The sequence below is a fragment of the Anas acuta genome, chromosome 20 (assembly GCF_963932015.1).
Source record: "Anas acuta chromosome 20, bAnaAcu1.1, whole genome shotgun sequence".
Classification (NCBI taxonomy): domain Eukaryota; kingdom Metazoa; phylum Chordata; class Aves; order Anseriformes; family Anatidae; genus Anas; species Anas acuta.
In genome coordinates this window covers 750,276-763,363 of record NC_088998.1, presented here as the reverse complement: position 1 = coordinate 763,363, position 13,088 = coordinate 750,276, and the positions used below count along the sequence as shown (strand labels likewise).

The 13,088-nt window shown below is 58.0% G+C and overlaps 1 protein-coding gene across 28 annotated transcripts in view; it reads left to right on the top strand.

Moving 5' to 3' along the window:
* Nucleotides 1-6,429, top strand: part of EXD3 (exonuclease 3'-5' domain containing 3) — a 296,432-nt gene extending 290,003 nt beyond the window's left edge. For all 28 annotated transcript variants that reach the window (XM_068657208.1, XM_068657236.1, XM_068657217.1 and 25 more), the window contains one exon: nt 1,838-6,429. In XM_068657208.1, coding sequence (XP_068513309.1) covers nt 1,838-2,151 — 314 coding nt within the window. In that variant the 3' untranslated portion in view covers nt 2,152-6,429. The remainder of the gene's footprint in view (nt 1-1,837) is intronic.
* Nucleotides 6,430-13,088: the final 6,659 nt, after the last annotated feature.

The following is a 13,088-nucleotide window of genomic DNA, read 5'->3' as shown; positions in this document are numbered from 1 at the left end:
AGGGGGATTCTGCTGCAGGCAGCACCAGGGTGGATGGATGGAGCATGCCCAAAGGGAGTGCAGATTGCCAAGGGCATCGAGGCTGACTGTGCCCTCATGCAGCTGGGGCTGAGATGCTGCAAGGTTGGGAAGGGGCATCCGTGGTGTGGGAAGGTTTTCATGCAGCATCAGTGCTGGCTGCTGTCACTGTCACTGCGATTATGGTTGGATCCATCCCATTGGGGTCATGGAGGCCAATACAGTTTTGGTGCTTAAGAACAGAGCAGGCACCATGAATAGAATAGAGGAAAAGAGTATATTTTTGTCTGCATGTTATGAACTGAGACTGAAGGAAAGCAAGTGACTGCCCAGGGTTATCCAGGGTGACTGGTCTACGTGCTTGGGGCACATCCCATGGCTTGGCCTTCCCAGAGAGCTGGTCCCTGTGTGGCCTGGCTGAGGGCTCCCGTGCCATCAGGACACATGGGCTAGGGGGAGGCAGGGATGGGATGAGAGCTGCACTCCCTCCCCAGCCTCCCACTGGTGAACTCTGTCTTGGAGAAGCCCCCAGGAATGAGGATTCCCACACACACACACTATCCTCACTCCAAGCAACTCGAGGATCTTAGAACAGCCAGATGTTTCACCAGATGTGAAAATTTGTAGAAAATGAAAAACTGTTGTTTTTTTTTTGATTGTTTGGCTTTTTTCATTTTCAGGGAGACTGTATAGGGTGGCTCTGATGGGACAGGGTGGCCATTATAGGGTAGCCATTTAGCCTTGCTTTCTCCCACCAAAATTCCTGGTGTGTTGGTATGCAGGGACAAGCCAGCCAGGACCACTGGTGCCCCCTCCAGTGTGGCTGGCCCCCAACTAAGTCATTTCTGATCCTCAAAAGGGGCAGGTTGGAAGCCCCAGAGATGTGGCTGGAGAGCTGCAAGATGCCTTTTCCTTTTATTGTCTTAATTGATGCTGGGCAGGACGAATCCCCCCTGCCAAAATGAGTCATCCCAGAGCAGTGAGTGCAGCCTGCCCCATGTTCCCGGCTGCCAGGCATCCTGATGGATGGGAGTCAGCTCAGCCCTCGCTTCCGCTGCCCGGATCCAGTGACCCGCCATGCCCCGGCTGCGGGGACACGAGCGGTGAGAGCCTTCACCGAGCTGCCAAAAACGCTGTGGGTTTTGTGGCACTTTGGTTGTGATGGCAGCAATCCACCAGCTCGGCAGGAACACAGTCAGGGCATGCAGGGACAGCACATGGGACGTGTCCCCACGCAGTGCCCTGCAGTGACCCTGCCCAGGGGGGCCAGGGTGGTGCAGTGGAAGGGGATGTCACACATACCCCAGTGCCCAGTACACCCAGGCAGAGCAGGAGAGCTTACGGGGGTCATGAGCAGCGCTGACAGCTGTTAATGGTGTATTTTTAACCATAACAGCAGTAAGGGCCTCTTTGCCATTTGCATGCCCAGCAATGCAGCTGCCTCGTGGGAGAACAGCCCATCTCAGAGAGCAGCATTGCCTGACATGCATCAGGGAGGCAAAACCACTGCACCCCATACAGCTACACAGTCACTGGTGCAGTCCCCCAGCCTGGAATACCACCAAGGCTGGTCTCCAGCAGCAGCAGGACATGGTGGAGGAGCTGCTGGGAACAGGAGGCTGCACTGGTGCCATGCTCAGGGCAGGCAATCTGGTGCTGGTGCTGGTAATCACCTCCCGAATTCATGGGGTGCTCTTCCCCAGGTTGCAGCCCTGAGGGAATAGCAGCTCCTCAGTGAGGGTTGTTTCTGTGGCTGAGCACAGACCTCGCTCGTCACACTGGTGGATGATTGTTTATCTGCTGTCTCCTGTCCCTGCAGGCTGCTCCACACTGTGCGAGGAGAAGTCCAGCCGGACCTGTGATGCTGCCCAGCGCACCGAGACCACAGAGAGCGAGTGGCTGGAGCGGACAGATCCATGTGGGACAGCTGTGGGACTGGAGGAGGGCACGACCCTGCAGGTTGCTGCCATCCCCCCTGGGGTGCTGGACAAAGCTGAGCTCACTGACTTCTACTGCTGCACCCGCTGTGGGAAAGTGTTCTGGGAAGGGTCCCATTTTGGACGTGTTGTCTCTCAGTTTAAGGATGTTCTTGTTATCACGGGGGATGAGCAGAGCATCTACAAGCTGAGCTGAGGGGGACATGGGGCACAGGACAGCTTGGCAGTGGAACAGGGACCATGGGGATGCACTCCCCAGATATCCTGAGCAGGTTTGCATGGAGTGGGCTTTGGTTTGGGGGGGGCGAGGCTAGAAGGTGTGCTCACATTTTGGGGTCCACGGTGGAGGGCGCTGTCCTATTTGCAGTGACAGAGTGATGGTTTTGGTGGTTTGCAACATGGACTCCATGACAGCATTAAATCAGAAGCATCTGGGGAAGGGATGTTCAGCTTTATTTCCGCCTCCCTCCAGGCTGGGCATGGCAAGAGGGTGGCTGAGCTCTCCAAAATGCCATGTGGGTGCTGCTGACTCTGTGGCACCCATTGGTCTGCAGCACCCTTACACCAGTGAGGTGTGTCCCCATCCAGCTGAGCCACATGCTGCTCTCCATGAGGAGGTCAATGGGGGGGAAGGGGGGCAGCACCCTGTTCTGTGCCTTCCTGCCAGGTGCTGGGAGCCAGGAGCAGCATCCCTAACAGCAGCACATTGAGAAAGCTTCTCTGGTACCCAGCACGCTCCCCAGGCTGTGGGACTCATTCCACATGGCTCTGCATGATGCCACCATCTGTCCCCAGTCTCCCTCTTGCCCTGGCCCCATCACCTGAGGCTCTCCAAGCTGTTCCACGGACACACTGGGTGGGCACAGGCTGGGGGTGCTGAGCAATGCTGGGCAGCCACCAAAAACCCCTGTGGGTACACCAAGATGCCCTCTGGCACCTGCATCACTCTGCACCCCAGCAGAGCAGGATGGCTCCAGAGGGAGCTCCTGTGGGTGCAAGACACCTGGCCAGCTCTGTCAGCCCTGGGCAGCTCCATCAAGTAGCCCCCATGCCCAGGGCTCTGCGTGACATACACAGGAGTGGCAGTACAGCCTGTGGTCCCTCCATCACCAGGAGACGGGGCTGCCAGCGGGACCACCCGGTGTCCAAAGGAGGCTGCAGGGGTCAGTGGAGGAGACAGGCTCCCAGGTCGCAGCAGCAGTGAGGTGAGGAGCCCTCACAGCTTGGTCCTGTAACTCTGGGTACTGTTGGCTGGCATCTCCTGTCCCATGGACAGGCTAAGTGCACTCCACCCAGTAACAGAGGAGCATTTGCAACATTCCTCCCCTAATCCTAGTTAACTACCAGGCACTGATGTTATTGCTAACAGGGCCCGAGGGGCTCTTGGTTTAAGTGTGACATTTACAGACCGGTGAAATGCCTGCCCAGGCAGCTTACTCTGAAATGTTGACTTGCTTTCCCTCTCTGAGTGCTCTTGGCCATGCGGTGGGGAGGGCTCCTTCTCCGCAGGAACATTTCACCCAGCACTTCTTGATCCCCACCTGAGCCCTGTGGCAAAGGGGCCCAAGGCAACTCCCTCTTGCCTCACAAAAACACTTCTTTCACCCCTCTTTCCATGAGCTCCTGCTGTGACATTAGCACAGGCACCTAACATCTCTTCTTGGCAGTCCCTGCTGCACAGCAGCATGCTGGACATGCCACCCCAGTGAGCTCCTGCCACCACAGCTCAGCATCAGTATCAGGGGCTTCCCCCGGCTGCTGACATTTCCATTCCCATCCCCTTTGCATTGCCATGATGCAGCCGTTTTGCCCCAGTCCCAATTAGAAGACAGCAGAGGGGAGTGGGGCTGCCATGGTGCTGCCCACCAGGGTTCCCTGACCAAAACCATCCTGTTTTAGCAAAAGCTCCGCTCCCAGCCACCCCATTGCCTCCTTTCTGAAACGTGCCCTTCTGCAGCTGCTGGTGGCTCCTCCTGTAACCGCACCAGGCAGGTCGGCTGCTGGAGGCTGGCACAAGCAACCCTCCCCACACGTGCATCAACACCTCAAGCCATGCGGTGCATAGGGGATTATTTCTCCTATGGGATTAAGCTGCCTTGTTCTCAGTCATCATCATTTATCCATTGATTCTTTCAGTTTCCCCACTCAGTTGCCTACATATTTTGCATAACCTAAAGGAATTGTGTTTCATTTCCTGGTTTTCCAGCCCTGAGCTCTCTCTAGGTGGTAGTGCATTTTTCTTAATTCCCTCTTTATCTGGAATTGGAATTTCATCTTCCCTTTTAACCCGAGGTCATTTTTGCCTGTTTCTGATACAAGTTTGGGACCAGGCAGTGGCAGCCAAGAAGAAGCTGTTTTGTTAAACTGACATCTTTAATGGGCACTCCTGGCCTGGTGCACTGGCAACTGTTTGCAGGGCTTCTAGTGCTGGAAAATCAGTTAGTGGAGGGACCAAATATGCACTCATGGGTGATGATACTGTGAGCTGGAGACAAATAACCTGTTTTTCCATGGCCTGGGCCAGTCGCCATCATTGGGACAAAAGGAACTCGTCCTGGGCCTTCCGTATGAGCTCCAGTATTGAATACCCTGTCAGCACAGGGCTTTGTGCACTAGGAAGTGATCATCTACCCCTTGGGAAAGTCTGCGTGGTTTTGTTACTGTGCCAATGACACCACAACCTCAGGCATCACCCCCCTCCCTGCAGATGACATTACCTATGATAAGAGGTGTTCCTCCTAGATGTTGCTGGCAGATGGTTGAAAAATGCCTGTCCCCTATTCCCAAAGACAGCATTCAAAGCAATTGTGTTCACTCTGAGCAGTTGAGGTTCCTCCAACCTGAGTTGTCCCTGGTGCTGTGGCAGGACTGTGGCCTTGCCTGGACAGGGACACACACAGACAGAGATGCTCTCAGTGTGCCAGCTGCACTCCCAGCAGCATGGACCATCATCCATGTTCTCTCATCCACCTTTGCCTCCAGCTCTGAAGCACTGGCTCTTGATCAGACCTTTCCCTCTCCATCCCTTTCCCATAGGCAGGAAGGAGATCTGGGAAAGTTGCAAACAGGGTCACCACTGAGGCACCCCCAGCACCCACCTGGGTCATCCCTGATCCACATCCACCCCCTTGAGGATGTCCTGCTGCTCTCAGCCTTGGGCTGCTGTGCTGACAGCTTCAACCTGATGGATCTGAACAGCTGAGCTGTTTTGGGGTTTCTCCATTTGTCCCTGTGGGTCCAAGAGTTGTATTTGATACCCAGAAATGGCGTAGCACTGGTCATATCTTTATGCTCACCCACTTCTGATGCCAGTACTCTGCAGAACAGTCATCAGCTCAGCAACACAAGCCACCTCCTCCACGAATGCTCCTAGCTCATGCCATGTCCTTCTGGGCAACCAGACCCTGCAGCTCCTCTGGAGGCGTAGGGACTCTGTGGAGAATCCTTAGAGCAGAGGGAGGACAAAGCTTGTGCTTCACCCACAAGGCAACAGCATCTCTATGCAGACTTGCACATGTCAGCATCCTGCTACAGTTCAAGGAGGCTCTTGGGGTTTGCTCCATGAGGGCAGAAAATGGGAACGGAATACAGCAAGACCGTCCCCAGCCTCAGTGGTGAGCAACACATCTACCCCCTCGTGGGTAATTGTGTAATGACGTGAACCCCACTGGACCAAGGTAGGGGGAAATTTCTGAGTCATACAAACACCTGAGTCATCCCATCCCCAGACGGCAGTGAGGAGGCTGGAGCTGCACCTATGAGCGCTGAGCCTAACGAGTTATGTTTTCAGACAGATTGTGGGCATTTTGGTGCTTTGTTTACTGGATTTTTCTGAGCCATGGCTTCATGCCTGTCTACCTGACCTTTGCACTGAAGACAGCTGGCTGGAGGGACAGCAGAGCAGCTGACCCTGTCCCTAGCCCTGGAGATGGCTCCTGGCCACACAGCTCTCTGGAAGGGGCCCCTCTGGTCACTGGGGACAGCAGGATTGCCTCCTGGGCACCTCTAGAAGTTCATCACCCTGATGCCTCCACCCTGGCAGTCAGTTTCACCACAGCAGGATCTGGTTTTGGCCAGGAGCAGCCCAGGGCAGTCTTTGCATGTGGGCATGGCACAAAATGACTCCCGTGGGTCTGCTCCAGCTCAGCACTCCAGGGGATGTGAGGCAGTGGCTGAGACCCAGGTATACCCATGTGTGCTCAGCTACAGCACCTCTCCCTTCTGCTGCTTGAAGAGGAGGATGTGGAGATGCCATCTGTGCAGCAAGGTTATCTCCAGGCATAGACACAGTCAACATCAAACTCCAAGTCAGACCAGCCTTGAGCAGCATCCAGGAAGTAATAAATTGTCCGGTTTTCAATGGTGGATACACATCAAAGAGAATTAAACCAGCTTTTTAATCAGCCTGCAATATTGTTTCCCTATCTGGTTTCTTTAAAAAAATAAAAAAATAAATCCCATTGTCTGTGCCATACTAATGTTTAACATTTATTAGGGCAGTAATGTGTCCTTCATGTTTTTATGGGGCTGTTTGATCATGTGTTTGAAGGGCAGCTCAGGCAGCCCCTGCAGGGATACAGGCTCTGGGTGGCCTGGACGTGCCAAAAGCCGCCCGATCCCCGGGACACTGCACGTACACCCCAGATCTGCCTCTGCACTGCATGTCATGATCATGGAGAATGCTGTCATAAAGTGGTGCTGAGGAAGAATGTTGTTGGTTTTTTTTGTGCTGTCAAAGAAGGGCCTAGGCTGGATGAGAACACTGGAAAAAATGTGGTTTCCTTGGTGGCATTTAGCAGCATCTCAGAAAGTGTTCACCTGTTTCAGCATCTCCTGCTGAAACGCCCGAGTCCTTCTGCACCTGCTGGGAGTGGGAATGCCGGCACTCCCCCCTCCCCCGGGGCCAGGAGCATTTTGGGGTGCAGGAGCAGCCACCAGATGGCCCATGAGTGCTGCCAGCCCTGACCCCGGGCTTTTCTGTTCAGTTCTGGGGTGGCTCCAACTGCCACGGCCCCACAGAGCCCCAGGAACTCACACGCTGCATCGGATATCAGCCCAGTTCCTCTCCTCGCCTTGTGTATTTCTCACATATCCTTCGGAGTTTGATGGGGACAAGGTGTTTGGCACTTGGGCCAGTTTTAGTTTACAAATGAATATATCAACATTGTTCCTCATCAGGCAGGAATGTGCTTCCCTCCCTTCTCCCCCACCTTATCCCCATCCCCTTCCGAGCAAACTTCCTTCCTTGTGTAATCTGGATCGGAAACCTTGCCACATGTTTGACCAGCTCAGAGGAATCAGCTCCGCTTTCCCTGGTGTGATTTCATGGCTTCAGCCAGGGTCAGTCCATCCCAGCACACGGCAGGATGAGGGCTGGGGCTGAGCCACTCATCCTCAGGGCCGAGGCTCCCTCCAAGCGGGCGCTGCGGAGCCAGATGCTCTGACCGAGCTCCCAGTTGCTCGGCTGCCGTTTTCAAACAAACCAGCACATTTCTGGGCACAGACCCAGCCTTGGCGAGCCTGAGGTTGGCTGCAGGCTCAGGGCATTTTGCTGCCCTGTGCTGCTGAAATGCTGCTCCCACGGGCTGGGGGCAGCTCTGGCTGGGGGGCAGCAGAGGGGAGAAGTGTCAGTGCCATGTGAGAGGGATATTTGCATCAGGAAGATGTCTGCTCCCTGGGAAATAGCCTGGGACCAGTCCTTTCTCATCAGCCTGCCAATATGTGGGCATGACTTTCAGGCAAATGAACTCCCATCCTCTAGCGTGTCTCACTCTATGTCCTGCAGAGAGTTACAGCTGTGTCACCCCTGAGCCTGCCCTGACCCTAGAAATGTCCCCACAGAGCAGTCACTGGGTGCCCATGCCAGGCTCAACAGGCTGTACCACATCTCCTGGTGGAACGGAGTGGTGGGAGCTGTGTGCTGATGGCCCCTGATACTTGCATCCACTGCAAAGGAGCAGGCACGCAGAGTGACGGCTGTCTCTGGAGACACGGTCTCAAGCACAGTTTGGTTCGAGCATGCGCAGCTGCAGCAGGGACATCAGCCAAGGCAATGCCACGGGGTGGCCCGCAGGGCCAGCAGCTGGAGAGCCCTGTGTGCAGCCAAGGGCAGGAGCAGCAGCAGCTCTCCACCTCCGAGTGTGTCAAATTTGGTGGCTGTTTGCCTGAACAGCATTTTCCTGCTGTCAGATATGTGGAGGCTGTAGGCTTTAGGCGGGGTTTGGACATCGTAAGTGCTGCAGCATTCCCAGCAGGATAAGACCCAGCACTGAGGAAGGCTGATAAGACAGGGATTGAAACCACTGCATGGGCTGAAGGCCAAGCCAGAGTGGAACAGACGAGTCTGCACAGCCCTGTACAAGTCACTGCAGACCCTGAGGGGCATCAAGGTCCTGCTGCATAGGGCCACCTTGCAGGGCTGCTCCCTGGGTGCACCCCCCCAAAGACAATGAGCACACATGGGACTGTGACCATGCTCGAGATGTGCTCAGGTTTTAGACCCTGTTTATCATGGGCTGGGTGGGAGGAACCATGTGGAGCATCCCAGCTGCCACCCATGGGAAGCAGCAGGTCCCCAGCACACATCCCTGCGATGCCCCCCATGGTGTGGGTGTCCCAGGGGGACCCAGGATGCCTGGATCCTTCTCTTGTCCCCAGGCTTCCCAGTCACTGAACTGCAGCAGCTGCAGGGGACCTGCACACTTGTCCTTGCCACACAAGCCAAAGTTTCCTCTGCAAACCTCAGCTTCTTCAAGATCTCCCTGCCTGCAGTACTGGCAGAGGGATTGGCCCAGCCTGGGGCACTTTTTGGGTGTTGAAGGCTGACAGTGTGTGATGTGCCCATGTTACCCAGCTGGTATGGGTGCGAGGCTGCTCCCAAAGCCATCGCCCCACATGCTCCTGCTGTGAGCAGAGGAGGATTCGCGGCAATTCCCTGAGCACTCTCTTCCCTGCAGCTCCCTCCCAGGTTTGGGAAGCAGCCTCCCCGGGAAGGGCTCTCCTCCTCCCACCCGGGCTTCCAAAGATGCAGCTATGGGAGGGAGAATGTTCCCAAAACCACGCTGCAAACAAGCAGCCTCAGCACCCAGCACAGGGCTCCCTTCCCTCCCCACGTCCTCTCAGCCAGGCAGGGAGCGCTGGCAGAGCTGTGGCTCTGGTGACCCACGATGGGGACACAACACCAGCCTGGCCAGCCCTGGGCTGCGGCAGTTCCTGCACTGCCTTTGAGCTTCCTCCCAGCTCGCAGCAAGCCGAGAGTGTGCGCAGGCTGATTTCTCTCTTGCGCGCGCCTTTTGCTGGGTCTCTGTGCTGGGAAGAAAAGCTCTGGTCTTTCCCACGCTCTCCGACACATTTTAATGAATTAAGTGGGGGCACGCCCCCTCGCCGCCTGCCCCGGATCCGTCCCCCTGGCTCTCCGACTCCCTTCAAGGAGGCCTCCGGGGGTGGCTGGACTCTCGCTGCCTGTCCGCCTCGCCCGAAGGATGGGCACTGCCTGCTCGGCATTTTTGGAGAGGGCTCCAGCGTACCCAGCCCATAGTGCTGAGCCTGGTGTGGCGGTTCTGAGCCTGCAGTGCCACCAGGAAAGCAAATGGAGGGGAGGCAGCAGTCCCTGCCCATCTCGCCCCAGACTCTCCTAAGCAGGGGGAAATTCAGTCGTCACGTCTCACGCCTCTGCGTTTCTCTGCGTGACCGTTCGCTAAATGCGTTACAGCACCGGGCTGCTTCTCCCCTCCTCCCCCAACCAGCAGCAGCGCCGGCGCTCTCTGCGGCTTCCCCTGTTCTCAGAAAGGAGCAGATAAATCACAGGGTGGGACTACTGGTTTTGCAAGGCACTGCTGAGTGCTGGGTGAAGAGGAATGCCTCTCGGGGCCTTCCAGCACACTCGCCGTGGCCCGTCTGGCCACCTGAAACCCAAAGCGGTGTCAGAAGGCTGGCCTGGCTTGCTGAGGGCCGCAGCAATGCACCCGGCTCGTCTCCGGTTACAAAACCAAAACACAAATTGGAGCTGAAATGCACGCTTTCAAAATTGCCTTTTTCTTTTTTTTTTTTTTATTTTTCCTCTTTCCCTGGCCCCGTTCCCAGGCAGAGTCCTGCCCCCACCTGCCAAAGAGGGATATTTGCATGACTGGGTCCCTGCCCGGGTTGTTATTTTTCTCACCAGTGTCACTGGCAAATGCAGAGCTGCTTGTGAGGACGTAGCTCTGGCCGAGTCCCAGACCGGGAGGTGTGAGCAATTCTCAGTATCCCACGGCTCACTAAAGTGCTAGAGCACTGACAACTTGCAGGATTTGGCCCATAGCAGATGCTAAGCCAGTTTGCACCAAATCAGCTGCCCTGGGATATTTAGGAGTGGAAAGGACAGGGTGAGCTGGCGCCAGCAGAGACCCCACACCAGACATCCTCTGCTCAGAGTGGAGAGGAGGGAGCCCCGTGGTGCTGGAGCTGGGGGACCACAGCCCTCGCGGTGGGGACAGACGGACACCAGCTGCAGGCACCCCAGGGGATGGTGACCCTTGTTTAGTGACCCTGGTCCACAACTGCAAGCCAAGTGTCCTGGGTGTCACAATCCTGCCATTGCAGCCGCGGCACCGTTCAACTCAGGCAGAAGCAGCCTCACGAGCAGATGCTTTCCCTTTGCTGGGCTCTTGGGTGGGGCAGCTTCCACGGCCATGCAGCTCCAGCCTTCCCTGGGGGTTGCGCTGCCGGGGCCACTCACTTTGCCAGGCTGTGACAGGACCTCAGTGCAGCTCGGGGTGCGGGGCAGCCACAATCCCCTGTGAACCGTAGCGGCTCCAGGCACGTCCCTCCATTCACCCCAGATAGAGGAGGCCAAGGATTGCCACTCGTGTCCCCCGCTGCCACCACAGCTGGGGCGATGTGGGGCAGGGCCACTGCCTCCATCCTTGGAGGGGGGAGGGAGGGGGAAGTCTCCTCACTGCTGTCATGGGACAGATCTGACTCAAAAGCCCTGAGGCCACCACTGTGTCCTGTGCCAGGGGATGGTGGTGCCCACCAGGGCCATGCATGCAGCAGTGAGGTGTGCCTGCCAGTGCTGTGGGGGCTCCACATCCCAGTGGTATGGGAGATATCCTGAGAAAAGGGACACAGGACACCAAAAAGGGGGGGGGGCTGCAGCCCTACTGCAGCAGCAGCTACTGTGCTGTCCCAGCACCACCACCTCAGCTGTGATCACATCAAAACCCTCAGTTTTGTGTTGCACTTCCATATGGCACCTTTATATAGAGCGATGCACCTCGATGCACTCGCATTCAAAAGATGTCACTGGGAGAGCTCTGGATAGAGGAAATCAAATGGTGTGGAGTGGAGATAGGACTGAGGATGGGATGGTGATAGATTTGAGACAGGGATTAGGATGGGCATGGAAATGGGGATTAAGATGGGAATGGGATGGGATGGAAATGGAAGTGGGAGTGGGAGAGGGATTGAGCTGGGCATGATGTGGGGGTGATACAGGGGGATGGTATGGGAATGGGATGAAGATGGGAATGAGGATGCGGTTGAGATGGAGATGGGATAGGGATGGGGATGGGATGGTGACAGAGATGGGGGTGGGCACAGGCATGGAATGGGGTTTGAAATGGGGATAGGGTTGGGGAAGAACTGGCTGCAAAGAACAGACCTAGAGGAGTGGTCCCTTATGGAAGCTGTCGGTCCCTTACATCGGAGTCAGGCAGGGCCGTGCTCACTTCAGTGCTGGCCTTGACTTCTGCTGCCAAGCCAAGAGCTGCTTTCACTGGCTGGGTGAGCCCGTGACATCGCTGCTGCCTCGCAGCCCCCATCAGCCTGGGTCACCTGCCTCCGACAGACAAGCCAGACCCAGTGAGGGAACGAGCAGAGCACCAGCCCCAGTCCGCCCAGCCCCAGGGAAAAGCCACGGGAAAACACCATGGGGCAGCTCATGCCCCGAGCTCACAGTGCAATCCATCCACGAGCTCTCACTTGATCTGGGCAGAATTTGGCAGCTGGCTGATTTGTCCCTTTCCACCCCCAAAGCAACATGCCAGCAAGGCCAGGTGAGAGCCGGCGTGCTGGTATCTGCTGGCCAGCTGCGGGGGCCCTTGGCACAGCACGGGGCTGCCATCGCCGTGTTTTATGGCCCGCTCCTTCCTCTCCTCACGCGCTTCCCGCCCTGCTCCAGCCGACCAAACGCCCCACGGAGGCGGATGTGCTGTCCCGGGGGGCGCGGGGTCCCGGGGAAGGGTCTCTGCTTTGCACCAGCCTTTGCCATTTGTCCTTCCCCGGGCCAAATGGGCGCCGGGGGGGCTCCATCCTTCCCAGCGCCGTGGTGCACCATCCTCGGTCCCCAGCAGTGCACGAGGCTGGGGGCAGCAGGCGGGAGGCCCCGAGTGCCCCAGCACCGGCCTCGCCTGCACGTTTTGGCTCGATGAGCTGATTTTGTGTCCACGCTCCTGCCTCCCCGCAGCGGCCGCACCGCACAGCGCTCCCGCACCGGGAGACCCCAGGGACCGAGTGAGCGGCACGGAGCCTCCCGGGGCCGGCTGCACCCAGCGGAGCCCGCGGCAGGGGCGCCCCGCGTCTGCCCGCACCCCGCTCCCGCTCCCGGCCCCGCAAATCCTCGCGCAGCTCCCGCAGGCTCGGCACGGAGCCCCCGCCTCGGCCGCTGGTGCCCCCTGCCTGCGGCCAGCACGGCCGCGCCGAGCCGAGCCGGGGCAAAGCGAGGCGGGCCGGGCTGTGCTGAGCCGGGCCGGGCCGAGCCGAGCAGAGCCGGGCCGAGCAGAGCCGGGCTGCGCTGTGCCGTGCTGAGCCGGGCCGGGCCGGGCCGGGCCCAACAAAGCGGGATAAGCGAGGGAAGGCTCCGTGCCGCCGGGCCGGGTTACTCCGGGCCGAGCCGGGCCGAGCCGAGCCGGCTGCAGCCCGGAGGCACGGGGCCGGGCCGTGCCCGCGGGGGGGTCGGGTCGGGTCCGGGCCGTTCCGGGCCGGGGGAGCCCCGGGCCAGCCCCTCCCCCCCGCAGCTCGGCAGTGGGGGAAGGGCTCTCCCCGCCCCCCCGCGCGGCCGCTCCAATGGGCGAGCTGGCGGCGCGCCCCGCCCCCGTCCCGCCGGGCCGTGCTATTGTTATGCAAATAAAAGGGGGGGTAAAAGGCGCGGCGCGG